The following is a 13,880-nucleotide window of genomic DNA, read 5'->3' as shown; positions in this document are numbered from 1 at the left end:
GAAGGTACCTCTTCTCATTTCAATAATCTTATTGGAGTATATCGATTTCTCTTTGGTTGCTTGAGCTGCTTAGCCGAGTCACTGGTTGTTTAGCACGAGTTCTTCAGGAGAAGAGCACACCCTTTTCTTCAGGGGATTTCGAGTGCCACCCTAGGAAGCTTTTCTTCATTTCTTCAGGAGGAGGATCACATTGTGATTCCCAGTAGTAGCATTCCCTTCTGGGTTGTGCGTATTACTGGGGGACATAATGGAGAGGAGGTCAAGTTCATTGGTGGTACTTAGCAATAGAGATTTGATGTGAGATTTTCTGGAGAGGAGGCTAGGGAGGATTGTCAGCATCTGGGAGAGTTTGGGAGTTGATTGAGCTTTTGGCTTGGCAGTGTGACTTTCGCACTATCTGGGCCAACACAGAGGCAGTGTGTGGGAGCTCATTTGGTGGGTAGAGTATCAATCCTTAAGGCTGAGCTTTGTCGTGGAGGTTAGAAGAGATATTTAAAGTGGGGTTTGCTTCTGTGTCAGAGCTTGGAGGAGAAATTTGTGGTCATTCCTTGCAGACCGTATTTCTGGAGCTGTTTGGGGGCGTGGGCCATAGAAGAGGTTGAATTTGGGAGGTCAACATCCGGCCAAAATCTGGGATCCCACATATAAAGTTTCAGAATTTTCTAGGCACTGAAGGTGGGGTTTTCAGCCATATCTTTGCAGCAGCCAATATAGCACTATTGGGGATTACATAATGCCTTTGGGGGTCGATTTTGGGAAGTCCAAATCGGGCCAAACCATTTCTGCGTTTTTGTGGGTTTTGACCAAGGATTTTGTGGTTGAACTTTCATCACTTTCTGAGCACCGGAGGCGGGGTTTATTGTAGCTCCTTTCCAGCCAGCGATTGTAGTTACTGGGAGACAGCGCAGAGCATTAGAGGAGCAATTCTTTCCAGCATTGAGATTATTGTTTGACACCTGGGTTCTGTCAAGCTTGCCCTTGAGGCAAGCCTAGGTGCATTTTCCGCACTATTATACTTGCTCCACTCTAATAATAAAATGGCTCAGCTAGTTCTCATTTTTGTTGTGTATTGAGCATTTGTTCGTTTAATTTTCCTGTGTATGAATCACATTTGCTTTTGTATATCACTGTTTGTTTAAGTTTGGGACATTACAGTAAATGTTGCATTTGTACTGCTGTTGACCCTGCGACTGCCAACATTGCACCTATACTACAAACCTCATAAGTTCTGCATTTGTGCTGTTGTTGGCACTACCACTACCAACATTGCATTTGCACTGCAACCTTCTCCAACTGCGACTACTACTGCATCAGCAACGGAAAAGCATCCAAAATCACTGAATAGGTGTTCAACATGATGCCTCTGTTGTTGGAGTTTTGATTGCTGCTAGTCTCTGCGCTGACCCTTTGAAGCCTCTGTGTTGTTGCTGACTCTGAACTGTGCAAATTGCACCGCTGCCAACTCTGCTCTGCGTTGCTCAGTCTCTGGCACTCCTAGCCACTTCAACTGTCACTCTGACAGTCATCTGCATCAATTGATCCTGGTCCATCCTTTTACTTCTAATATGGGCTCCCGTAGCAAGGTATTGATCCAAGAGGTGGACTTCTCAAGCATCCTACCCATTTGCAATTCTTTCAAACTACAGTACTAGATCACCCCACCTCTCTCCCGAAGGTACCTGGGAAATCATGGAAAGCTCCTCCTCGATCTTTGCAGAGGTAGCCTTCGGATCATGCTTCTCGTCCTTCTCGTTCTTGAGAGGACATTGTGTAGCATAGTGACAAATTTCACAACATCGGAAGCACTTGATCTTCGATACGTCCTTCTTTCACCTCCTTTGCTCCTGTTGCCCCTTGGATGCAAGCAATGCAATCTCTTTCTCCCCCTTGGGCTCTGTCCCACTATTGCTGTTGTTATCAAGTTTGCACTTGACTAAGTCTCTCCTCATCTCTTTTTGCTGAAGAGCAGCCCACATTCCTTCTCAATCTGGCAATCTCTCTCTACCTAGGATACTCTAGAAAAACACTTGCCATTCTTCTTGAACTGAATTCAAGGCCAGCCTAACCATCTCGGTAGCCTGAGGTGTTGGCCGCACAGCTGCCAACGAGTCTCGGATTTCCTGAAGCCTTGTCAGGAACGAATCAATGTGTTCCCCCTTCTACATCTATGTGGATGTCATTTTCTGCTCCATGTACATCTTCCACTGCTCGGAAGATCCTTTGTATAGCGTAGCTAATGCTTCCCACATTTGTCGAGTAGTATCCTTGTCGACAATGTGACAAATCACGTGATCTCTCAATCTGTTGAGGATTAATCGCTCGACTTTTGCCATCTCACCCTTGTACTTCTTGAGCGTATCTAGATCGGTGGGTATAGCTACCACACTGTCGACCTAGGTTTTGAGATTGTGCTCATCCAGAAGACATGAGATCCTTGCCTTCCAGATCACAAAGTTGGATGCACCATCCAACCGATCCTAATCTCGCAACCCATTAGCTACCATCGCTGCCAACGAAATGTCGAATTGCCTCCTCTCTCCTATGTGCAACACTAGGCTAGCCTATGTGCTCCCTGCTAGAGTTAGTAGATATGCTCTTCTCTGTTGTTGCTCAGCGATAGAGAAATCGAATTCCCTGGCTAGGAATTCTCTGAGGAAGAAATTCCCTCAACAGTGTCTCCTTCTTCCTTTTAATGCTTTTTTGCCCCAACAACTGCTGCAAAAAACTGCTCTGCATTGATGCTTTTGCGCTGCTCCCTCTGACACTTGCAAAGTTTGATCTAGAAATCTTTCTCCCTACCGACTCACTCAAGAGGGATTTTCCCACGAAAATTTTTCCCTTCTGGCCTGAACTACGCAATCCCTCTGGGGATTCGATTTGTTGCCTACACAAAACTTAGACTTCCCTCCTCTTAAACGCTGGGCTCTTCCAACTCTCCTCTCTTGCTTCACTTGCACTCTGATACCGTGTGAAAATTTGGAAGACCCAAATTTCTACTGCAGCAACTGATTAAGTATTTGTCAAATAACTGAACAAATTATTTACTGTGTTCTACAGTAAATATCGAAACCAATACACTACAGCGTCCACTAATTAAATTAATAAGCGAAAACAAGAAACTGAGCAAGAAAGAAATACACAACACGTGACACCGCTATTTTTGGACAAATGTCCCCAAAAAAACCCAATGCGGGAAAACCAGTGCAACAGCTAAGGGTTTGTATTATTAAGCAGTAATTTTCTGAATACAATTCGTTGGATACTCAACTGGCTATCCGATACAGAGAGAAACTGGGCAAAAAAAATAGTGAGATGATCTCACCTTGTCACTGGAAGAACCGGCACTGATCTGTGTTGGAGATGAGCCTCTGCACTGCCTCTGCACAATTCTACGTCACTCCCACGCAATCACTGCGTCACTACAGTTGGGACTGCGCTACACCTCCTTCTGATCCTTTGTTGGCTGGAAACTTCAACTCTCTCGCCGCCCAGTCTCACATCTCGGCTCCGGCACTAAATCCTGACTGATCCTCAGCAGAATTTCAATCTCCTTCTGAATCTCTACACTACCACAATGTCGCTCTGCGTGGCTCTGCGTCAGCCTCTCTAGACATCTCTCTGCCTTGTACTCTCCAAACCAGGAAAACTTTTGTCCAGAAACTATCCCTGCCCCTCGCTACAAGAAATCTCCTCAATTGATTCTCTAGCAACTGTTACGCTGCCCTCTCTAAGAAATTCGATCTCTTGATCTCTCTTCGATGTGTTTTCCAAATGCCAATCGAAGTCCTTATAATCCTCCAGTTGAGTAATCAACAGCCCAAATTTGATTCTAATCAATGGTTCAGATCATTTGGACTCGATCTCTGTCTTCTTCTAGAAGTTTCACCATCAGTTTGATTAATACCCTTAAATTATTTTAATTTCCTAAGTTTAAACTTAGGCATCCATTAAAAATAATTAATTGTTTTAATAAAATTGTCTCCTGGTGGAATTTCCCAAAATGATTTCTGAGTATTCTGGAATACATGTGCCCTAGCCTCCCTGCAAATTTTGAGGCTTAGAGCACATTCGATGCTACCAGAAATCAACAGTAGCTTCAGAAGGTCTTCTACATCGGCTTGGTGTCTTAGCATGTGGAAGACATTATTTGCCTCTTCTAGTGATTTATGTTTTATTTCTCAAGTCTAGCTTAGGAAAAGTACATTAATGAAAGTAAATTAATTACTATGGACTATTGAGTTCTATTCTAACGATAAATAATTTAATTATTTAAGTGACTTCAAAATAATCTCAAACTTTGATCTCCAAGATGGTTCTAGAAGGGAGATTGGGGTTAGCGATTTGGATTCAATGGCAAGGAGGTGAAGACACACGAAGAGCACAAATTTTGTGAGCGAATCCTCATTCAAAGAAAGTGATTCTCTGAGTGCGAGTGGCTCAATGGACCAGTGCACAAAGAAGGAGAAGTGCATGTAATAGTTTAAACGATTTTGGTAATGCTTCTTTCTCTTGTTCACAATTGGATACCATTTTATAAATGACTTATTTTGTAGAAAACAATATTGATTATCCAATCTTTACTGCATCAAGATTCAAGTACTTCAACTTCTTTGGATGATTAGATGTCTGATCCGGGGAGAGCACAAAAGGCAAATACTTGTTTCTGCATTTAGTTTTTGTTGCTGCTACAACGCAAAATATGATTTAATGTACATTTTGACAATCAGATCTAGCTGCAGATATCAACAGCAATGCAAAGGCTTGTTCTATAAATAGAGTTAAGCAAGGGTGTGTTATCTCAGTTTAAAGCAATTTTAAATTTTTGTTCAAAAGATTTAGACGATGACAGTTGGGTTGTCAGCGCCAATTCGAACATGTCGAATAAAGGCGTTGACAGTTGGATTGTCAGCGCAAATTCAAAAAATATCAAATTAAAGCGCTGACGAATCACAGGTCAGCAAAGACCGAGTACCAGGACAAGCAAGCATTGGCCAAATCACATTTTAGTTTCAGGATAAAGGGTTCAGAGGTAATGACTTCAAACAGTTGTTTAATGTTTTTCATCAAAAATTCAGTGTGTTGACAATTAATTTGTCAGCGCTGGTTTGAAAAATTTAAAACAAGAGTGCTAGAAAATCAGATTGCCACCTATCCTCTCATCATTCGAGAAAGTGGCACTGCCAAAACAGTTGTCAGCACAGCCTATCCTCAAACAACATGTGGCGCTGAGAAATCAAATGGCAGCGCTATGTTTTTTCCTGTTTTAGTCATAGTCTTCAAGAAGAGTTTTCGAACAACTGGGAATGAATTTTTGAAAACCGAAAGAGGTTTTTGTCAAGAACATACACGTTTAAAATAACCTCTCTCGGTTTTTACACAGGTGTCATGGTTTGGAAGATCCGAACAAATATTTGCATCCCATTTTTCCAGATTTAAATATTAAATAATTTCCTGTTTTAGTCATCAACTTTGGGCACGGTTTCCAAGAAGTTGAAAATGAATTTTTCAAATCTGAAAGAGGCTTTTGTCTAGAACGGGCTCATTTACAAAAAAGTCTCAGTTTTTACAAATCTATCACAGTTTGGGAGAAACGAAGGCATATTTGGACCCCATTTTTGAAGAATTTGCCAGAATTAATTTTTTCTATTTTTAAAAAGAAAAAGACGACCAATCAGTTGGAGAGCCAACTCATCAATTCGACTTGGGGTCAGATCTTATTTCCTTGATTATTTGATTTAGTAAGCTACAGATGGATGAAGAGGTTTGAGATCCATTATTTTTGGATCTTGATAATATTTTGATATTTTGAAATATTTTGTAGTTAAAACTTTTCAAAAATTATGGATCTGAGTGTGTTGTAATTTTTCTATAAAACTTATGTTGAAAGAAGCAAAAAGGGTTGGACCCTAAGCAATCCTGGCGCATATTGTACTCTTTTTGGGATATTAATAAAAGGGTTTTTCAGACAGAAATACTTGTTCTGTTTTCTCAAAGATTCATGTGTTTGGCTATTACAGTAAGTCTCTCAATGTTTTGTATTTCCTTCTTTGTTTATTATTGATGTATGTCTTCTATACTTGAAAGAATAAATAAGGTTTGGAATTCATCTCCATATGATGCTTTGTACCTCCTGCTTTCAAATATTCACCCCTTTTTGTCTTAAATTATCACAGAATTTGACTTATTGATGCTCTGTTTTAGTTTATCTGTTTTCTTTTTAACTATTCATGCTATAAAGATTATGTCTAGTAAATAGCTAACTATCTTGCCTTAGAGATAAATTGTTCATCAACCCGTTTTGAAGACCTTTGAGTTGATATCCCCTTGTGACTCCATGCCCAATGGATTTTTGTTGGAACCTTCCACACTCTTAGCCCCTCACTCTGTTAAAGATCTAGCCTTTGTGCTCATTGATAGACAATCAGTCCTTGATTGATCCATTCCAAGAGAGATCCCTCTCTGACTTGGAAGGGCTAGCTTCCAAGTGTAAAGTGGTTTTGAAGGTTACCTCCATGGTTAAGACATCAACAAGAAATTTCATTTTTTTACACAGCTGGCACCCTCTATGAAGGATTATGTTCAAGCATTCCATAAAGAGTTCTGCAGGATTAGGCTTGATGGCCAGAAGATGCTATATACTATATAGTATAAGAACTACAAGAACTATATAGTACTAAAAAAACAAAGAAGCAGGAGAATCAGCCTATTATTTTACTACAGTTAAACGAGAAGTTAAACTTTACTAAAAATTCATTACAAATATCACTCAATCATAGTCTAATCTGATCAGGCTAGCAACCATTCTCTCATGATAGGAATGCAGATTAAAATATTCTCTAAATTTCTCTTAGAATACTTGCATATTCTTCAAAATGATATTTGCAATTTATCAAATAAATTAACTTTGAGCTATGGAAATAGCAGCTACAATCATACACTCACAACCAACATTAATAATGCAAAAAAATTCTAAAACCCCACCTTGCAAAACCAAAGTCTGCAATTTTCAGCACAGCATTGCTATCACTCATCGAGAGTAGAAGGTTCTGCAGAGTCACAAATGGATATTGTCAAATACCACATGCCAAAAGAATATAAAAGCAAAATGTAGTAGGCTCATTCTTAGTCTCTTAGAAGCTTTCTCAAGCTGACCAGTAAAACTTAGCAAATATACACTACGTCTATCAGCAAAGGAAATATCCATGTTAAATCAACAATCCTCCAACTTTCCTACCATCCAGTTTCTTATGCTCATGTCTTCTTTCAAGAAAAGCGACATACCATACAAATTCCAAAGAGCATAGAAAAAGCCCTCAGTTGAACACAATACTCACCCAGATTTTGCAAACAAGTACTTTTAAAGGACCAACAAAGGTGCTTGAAAAAAACAGATGTCAATCCAAATAAAATAAAAGGCTTTGTTTTCAAAGAGGTGAAATGGAAAATGAAAAGTAAAATTTAAGGAAAGCTATTCAGCAGGGAACAACTACCCCCAAACAAAATAAAAAATTAAAAAAGAGCATGGCAAATGCAAACAGACTCCAAGTAGTGTTAACCCCAGTAGTGTTTCTTGATACAAAGGGTTAAGAACCAAGATCCACTAACAATCAATCACACTGGTCTATTAGAAGACACTTCATGGCATAACCATCGATCAGAAGAACTTTCATAATCAATTTCATTAGTTTCCAGCAAACTGCTATTTTGTGCAGTTCTGTTTTTTCTGATATTCAGACCATCAGAGGCCCACACATCAAATTTCACTACGTTTTCTTGCTCCTGGTGGAAAAACGAGTCTAATGGGACTGCTTTCACTCAGATCTGCAATGGCACATTTTCCTCTACTTTCTTCCTTTTGTTTTTTTGTAATTATGGACCAACTTGTCATTTGGCCAAAATTTGTATTTTCATGTTTTTTGCTTATTCGGACAAGAATAATATGAAGACAATGACAATTCTTGGTTCAACCTTGATGAAACATTAGGGACTTTCATCTTAAACACAAAGAAGACATTTTTTACATTCTCCTATAAAAAGGAGAAGATAACATTACAAGAAGTTATGTTGGAATCAAATTCAGGAATTAAATTAGCATGACCTAGCTATGAAAATTCCAAAAACTGGAATCATATTCCAGCAACTGGTATTATTTCTTCTAACTGATAAATTAATTATTCAGTTTATTGCTACGACAACATCAAAATAAACACACTGCAACCTTCACAAATAAAAATTGCGGAAATAAAATAGCACTAGAACTGAAAAATGCTAGCACACACATAAAAATTAACACAGTTATTTTTGGACAAAAGTCCCTAGAAAAACCCAAAGCGGGGAAACCGATGCAGTAGATGAGGGTTTTATTTTATTATGCAACAATGAAACCTAGGTACAATCTATGGATGCCCAACTACAATCCAAACAGCAAGAAAATCTGGGCAAAACTATCTGAGGAAATTACCCTTCCTCCACAAGCAATCTCGACACAACTTCTCTTCAAAAATTCGTCCTCCTAGACCCTCTGCACTGCTCTGTGCAAACCCTATGACGTCTAGCCTCTGAACTACCTCTAATGAAGTCGTTTTGCCTGTCTCTACTAAGGAAATTGCTTCCCCAGCACTCTGGACCCTTTTCCCGGTCATTGGAACTGAAAACAAATTTCTCTCCAACAAAATCGAATTGCTTCTGAAGCGACTGCGCAGTCCTCTGCGCTGCCTCACTAGGAATAACTCAGCCCCTTGATAATGCATCTCCAAATCTGGAAAAATTCCTCCGGATCACTATCTCTACCCTTCACTAACCCAACTTAGATCCCTGGCTCTCCAACAATTGTCGCTGCTCTCTGGAAATTGATCTACCAAGAAAATCGAACTACAGAAGTGTATTCTCCAGGTGCCCATCAACTTTCTCTTATAATCCATTGTTGGGACTCCAACGGCCAAGATTAAATCCTAATCAATGGCTAGGATCATTTTGAATTCGATCCGTGTGAGTTTCTAGATGATTCTCACCTTAACTTAATTAATTCTGATTAATTAACCATATTGCCTAAGTTTAGACTTAGGAGATATTTAAAAATTGCTTCATAATCTAATTGAGACACTTCCAAGTAGAATTTCCATGAAAAATTTATGGGTTTTGGAGATCTCATGTATTCTAGCCTCTCCACCAAATTTTGTAGCTAGAACACATCCGATGCTACAGAAACTAACACTCCCTCTTAGTGAGGATTGTGTTCTCTTCAACTAGTGTTCAAGAACTCATTATGCAATCTGCTGCATCCTGCTGCTACAACACCATGTTTCTGTATCACCCTGTGTCACGCTGCTGAGGTATGGCTACTATTGCCTGCCAACCATTGCGCAACTCTAATGTTGCATCTGTGTTGTTGTCGACACTGCTATACTGCTACCAACACTGCATTTGCACTGCAACTACCTCTCATTTGTTGTTGTTGCAACTGCAACTAGCCCAACTAAAAAGCATAAGAACACTGAATCAATTGTGTTCAGTATAATGCATCTGTATCCCAAAATCTGACTCCTACTAGCCTCTGCACTGTCACTGAAGTATTTGCACTCGCTGACTCTGCACTGTTGCCAACTCTGCATTGCGCTCCTCAGTGTCTGACAGCTACTAGTCTGCATATATCACTCTGGTTTTGACTGTATCAACTACAACTAATCCATCCTGCAACTAAATACTGTGGGCCCCCGTAGCCCAGTAATGATCTATGAGGTGGACTCCTCAGTGGACCCTGCCCATCTTTGTAACTCTCTAGGGCTACAACTCCAAGTCACCCCACCTCACTCCCGGAGGTATGGTTGCCAACATCGCAAAGTCTTGCTCCAACCTAGAGGACAACTTGTCGATATTAGTTGACACTGTCTGTTGGTCCTACTTGTCCGACTTGTCCTTCTTCCTGAGAGGACATTGCATGTTGTAGTGACCAAGCTAACCCCATCTGAAGCACTTGAATTTTGAGAGCTTCTTCTTCTTCTTTCTATGTTCCCCTTGCCCCTGACTAAGGCCCTTAGATGCGAGGGCCACATTCTCCTCCTCCTTCACCACCTTTAATCTGTTGCTACTGCTACCATAATGGAGCTCTTCAACAAAGCTCATCTCAACTCCTCCTGTTGCAAACGACCCACATTTTGTCCCATCCTGGTAGCGTGTCTCTGCCCAATATACTCTGGACGAAAACCTACCAATCTTTTGAGACACTGTTGACTGCCAATCATACTAACTCTGAAGGTTGAGGCGTTGCGCCAACAGCTGATAGTTTTTCTTGGACCTCTTGAATCCTGGTGAGGAAGGGATCTATGCCTTCCCCCTTCTGCATCCTGAATCATCTCAGCTTCTCCTCGAGGAATATCTTCCGTCGCTCGGAAGTACCCTGTTATAACGTGGAGAGAGTATCCCACATTTATTTGGTCATTCCCTTGGCCGTTATATGTGGGACTATATGATCCCGGACTCCATGCAGGATCAAACGCTTCGCCCACACCATCTCCTTCCTATATTCCTTCAGCTGGTCTGCATCGTGAGGAACTACCACTACATTATCAATGTAGGCTTTCAGGCCATATTCATCTAGAAGAAAAGGCATCCTGGCCTTCCAAATGACATAACTGGATGATCCGTCCAACCTATCCTGATCTCTAAGCCCTGCAATGTCCAACTCGAAAAACTATCGAAAATCCCCTCTTTCCTTGTGCTTGGTTGCTACTCTGCCACTCACACTCCCTTCTGGAGTGAGAAGATCTACTCACAACTACTGCCAATGTGCAAGGAAAAATTAAACTTCTGAGACTCTAAGTTCCCTAAGAGAAATTTTCCCTCTGCTGTGTGTTTTTCTCTTCCACCCAACATTGGTTCTGCTACTGCAAAAACCTTCTACATCCAACCAGAAATTTGCACAGCAAAAATCTGAGCTACAGCTGTGCTCCCTCTGACTGCTAGAATCACAACCCCGGAAAATCGTACTTTCCGCACTCCTACAACTGAAAATCGAACTGTTGGCCCAGCAATTCGGCCTGTCTGTCTGAGCACTGCACTGCCTCAAGAATTTTGACCTGCTACTCCCTCTGAGCAGAAAAATTCTTTCTCCGCTCTAATACCATGTGAAAATTCCAAAAAATGGAATCGTATCGCAGCAACTGGTATTATTTCTTCTAACTGATAAATTAATTATTCAGTTTATTACTACGGCAACATCAAAATAAACACACTACAACCTTCACAAATAAAAAGTGCGGAACTAAAATAGCGCTGGAACTGAAAAACACTGGCACACACACATAAAAATTAACACAGTTACTTTTGGACAAAAGCCCCCAGAAAAACCCAATGCGGGAAAACCGATGTAGCAGATGAGGGTTTTATTTTATTATGCAGTAGTGAACTCTGAGTACAATCTATGGATGCCCAACTAGCAATCCAAACAACAAGAAAATATGGGCAAAATTATTTGAGGGAATTACCCTTCCTCCACAAGCAATCTCCGCACAACTTATCTTCAGAAATTCATCCTTCTAGACCCTCTGCACTGCTTTGCGCAGACCCTATGACGTCTAACCTATGAATTGCCTCTGATGAAGTCGTTATGCTTGTCTTTGTTGAGGAAATCGCTTCTACGACACTTTGGACCCTCCGCCCGACCTCTAGAATTGAAAACGAATTTCTCTCTAGCAAAATCGAATTGCTTCTGAAGCAACTGCACCGTCCTCTGCACTACCTCACTGGGAATAACTCAACCCCTTGTTGTTGCCTCTCCAGATCTGGAAAAATTCCTCCTAATCACTGTCTTTGCCCCTCACTAACCCTACTTCGATCTCTGGCTCTCCGACAACTATTGTTGCTCTCTAGAAATCAATCTGCCAAGAAAATTGAACCACAGAAGTGCCTTCTCCAAGTGCCCATCGACTTTCACTTATAATCCACAGTTGAGACTCCAATGGCCAAGATTAAATCTTAATCAATGGCTAGGATCATCTTGAAGTCGATCCGTGTGACTTTTTAGATGATCCTCACCTTAACTTAATTAATTCTGATTAATTAACCATATTCCCTAAGTTTAGACTTTGGAAATATTTAAAAACTGGTTAATAATCTAATTGAGACACTTCTAGGTGGAGTTTCCATAAACGATTTCTAGGTTTTGGAGATCTCATGTATTCTAGCCTCCACCAAATTTCGTAGCTAGAACACATCTGATGCTACAAAAACTAATACTAGCCAAATTCCTTCATGACTTCTTAGGACAAGATTTGTCCAATCCTGCAATTTCCCGAGGCCATTCACCCCTTGTCAAATCAACATGACCTAGCCAAATTAGCAAGGCTACTCAACTGAATGTATCCATCTCCTCTGGTCAAATCAGCATGACCCAACCAAATCAACATGGCTTCTCAAGATATGGTTTTCCCAATCCCTCAAAGACATCAAAACTCCCTCTCAACAAGAGAGACATTTTGTATCACGCCAAGCTTGTCTATGAGGTATGCAAACTTCGCTCTAGACAGAGGATTCGTGAGAATGTCAGCAATTTTCTCATATGTGGATATGTACAGGAGGTTCACTCAGGGTTGCGGGGGAGCGCCCCCCCCTCACGTCCCCACTCCCAATTCACGCTCCGGGCGAGAACTAGTCGAGAGCAAGCTGCCGCGACCAAAAAAAAAACACACACCATATTTGGGGGAGCAATCAGGTGCGTTCGCTCCTTGACCGCTCCCGTACACTCCGAGAGCGTTTTTTCAAAGGAGGGAGCGATCGAGAAACGATCACTCCCGACCACTCCCCCTTCTAAAAAAACACCGAGAGGGAGGGTGACGACTAACAGCGGAGGAGGAGAGAGGAAAGGGAGGGAAAGGTGAGAGAGAAAAGAGAAGGAAAGGGTTGGGGAAAAAGCATAAGTAGACCCTCCCCCCTCCCCATTATTCACTTCATTCATTGGGAGCAAGAGGAGAAAGAGAGTTTGGAGCAAGAGAGAGTTTGGAGCTTGGAGGAGCTTGCAAGGGGAGATTAGAGCTTGGGATTTGAAGGCCAAAGAGGTAGGATCCACACTCTAATCTACCCTTCTTCCTTTTTTATGTTCATTGCTAAATAAATAAATAAATAATTTCTCTATTTCCCATTCCCACTCCTCCATTTTTTTGCAAACTCAAAACTTCAAAGTTCAGACATCATGGTTATATGGCTTGGCATTTTCTTCTTCTTGGTTCCCTTTTTGGTTATTATGGTGTTGGAGAGTAGAAGAAATGGGTTATAGTGGATTTGATGAAAAACCTGGAGAGGAGTACCTTGGTGAGGAGGAAGAGAGTGAACATTATTCAGCCCAAAAAACTAAACAAGACCAAACCCCAATCTAGAAATATGTTTTTAGGCTTGAACGAGGGAAAGGGGGTGGAACCACTAAATTTGATTGCCCCCATTGCAACAAAACTTACACAGGTTCATACACCCGCGCCAGAAGGCACCTTTGTGGGAAAAGGTCATGGGATGAAGATAAACCAATAGGAATCTGTTGATTTGGGGTAGCATCGGATGTGCTCTAGCCACGAAAATTGGTGGACATGCTAAAGAACATGAGATCTCCAATACCGAGAAATGGTTTGGGCAGAATCTCACCAGTTTGGGAGATGTTAAAATAATTAATATTTTTAATGGAGTTCCTAAGTTTAAACTTAGGGAAAATAAAATATTAATGTGAATTAATATAAAACTGAGTTAGAATGGTCCAAAAGTCATGGATCAAGCTAGATCTAATCTTAGTCGTTGATTAGGGACTTAATCTTGGCTGTTGAAATGTCAACGAGAAAAGTATAAGAGGAGGCTTGAGGGTCACTTGGAGAACACACCGAGTTGATCAAGAATTCGAT

The 13,880-nt window shown here is 40.9% G+C and overlaps 1 protein-coding gene across 1 annotated transcript in view; it reads right to left on the bottom strand.

Moving 5' to 3' along the window:
• The window catches only part of LOC149147534 (serine/threonine-protein kinase ATG1b-like), a 208,119-nt gene that overhangs the window by 136,832 nt on the left and 57,407 nt on the right, over positions 1–13,880 (bottom strand). Inside the window, exon 4 of the mRNA XM_089445382.1 lies at positions 6,982–7,046. Coding sequence (XP_089301508.1) covers positions 6,982–7,046 — 65 coding nt within the window. The remainder of the gene's footprint in view (positions 1–6,981; positions 7,047–13,880) is intronic.

The sequence above is a fragment of the Pinus tabuliformis genome, chromosome 9 (assembly GCF_031772625.1).
Source record: "Pinus tabuliformis cultivar Carrire ecotype Pingquan chromosome 9, CPIR1, whole genome shotgun sequence".
NCBI classification, from domain to species: Eukaryota; Viridiplantae; Streptophyta; class Pinopsida; order Pinales; family Pinaceae; genus Pinus; species Pinus tabuliformis.
Note: the sequence above shows the minus strand (reverse complement) of the source record. Positions and strands in the feature narration are given on the sequence as shown.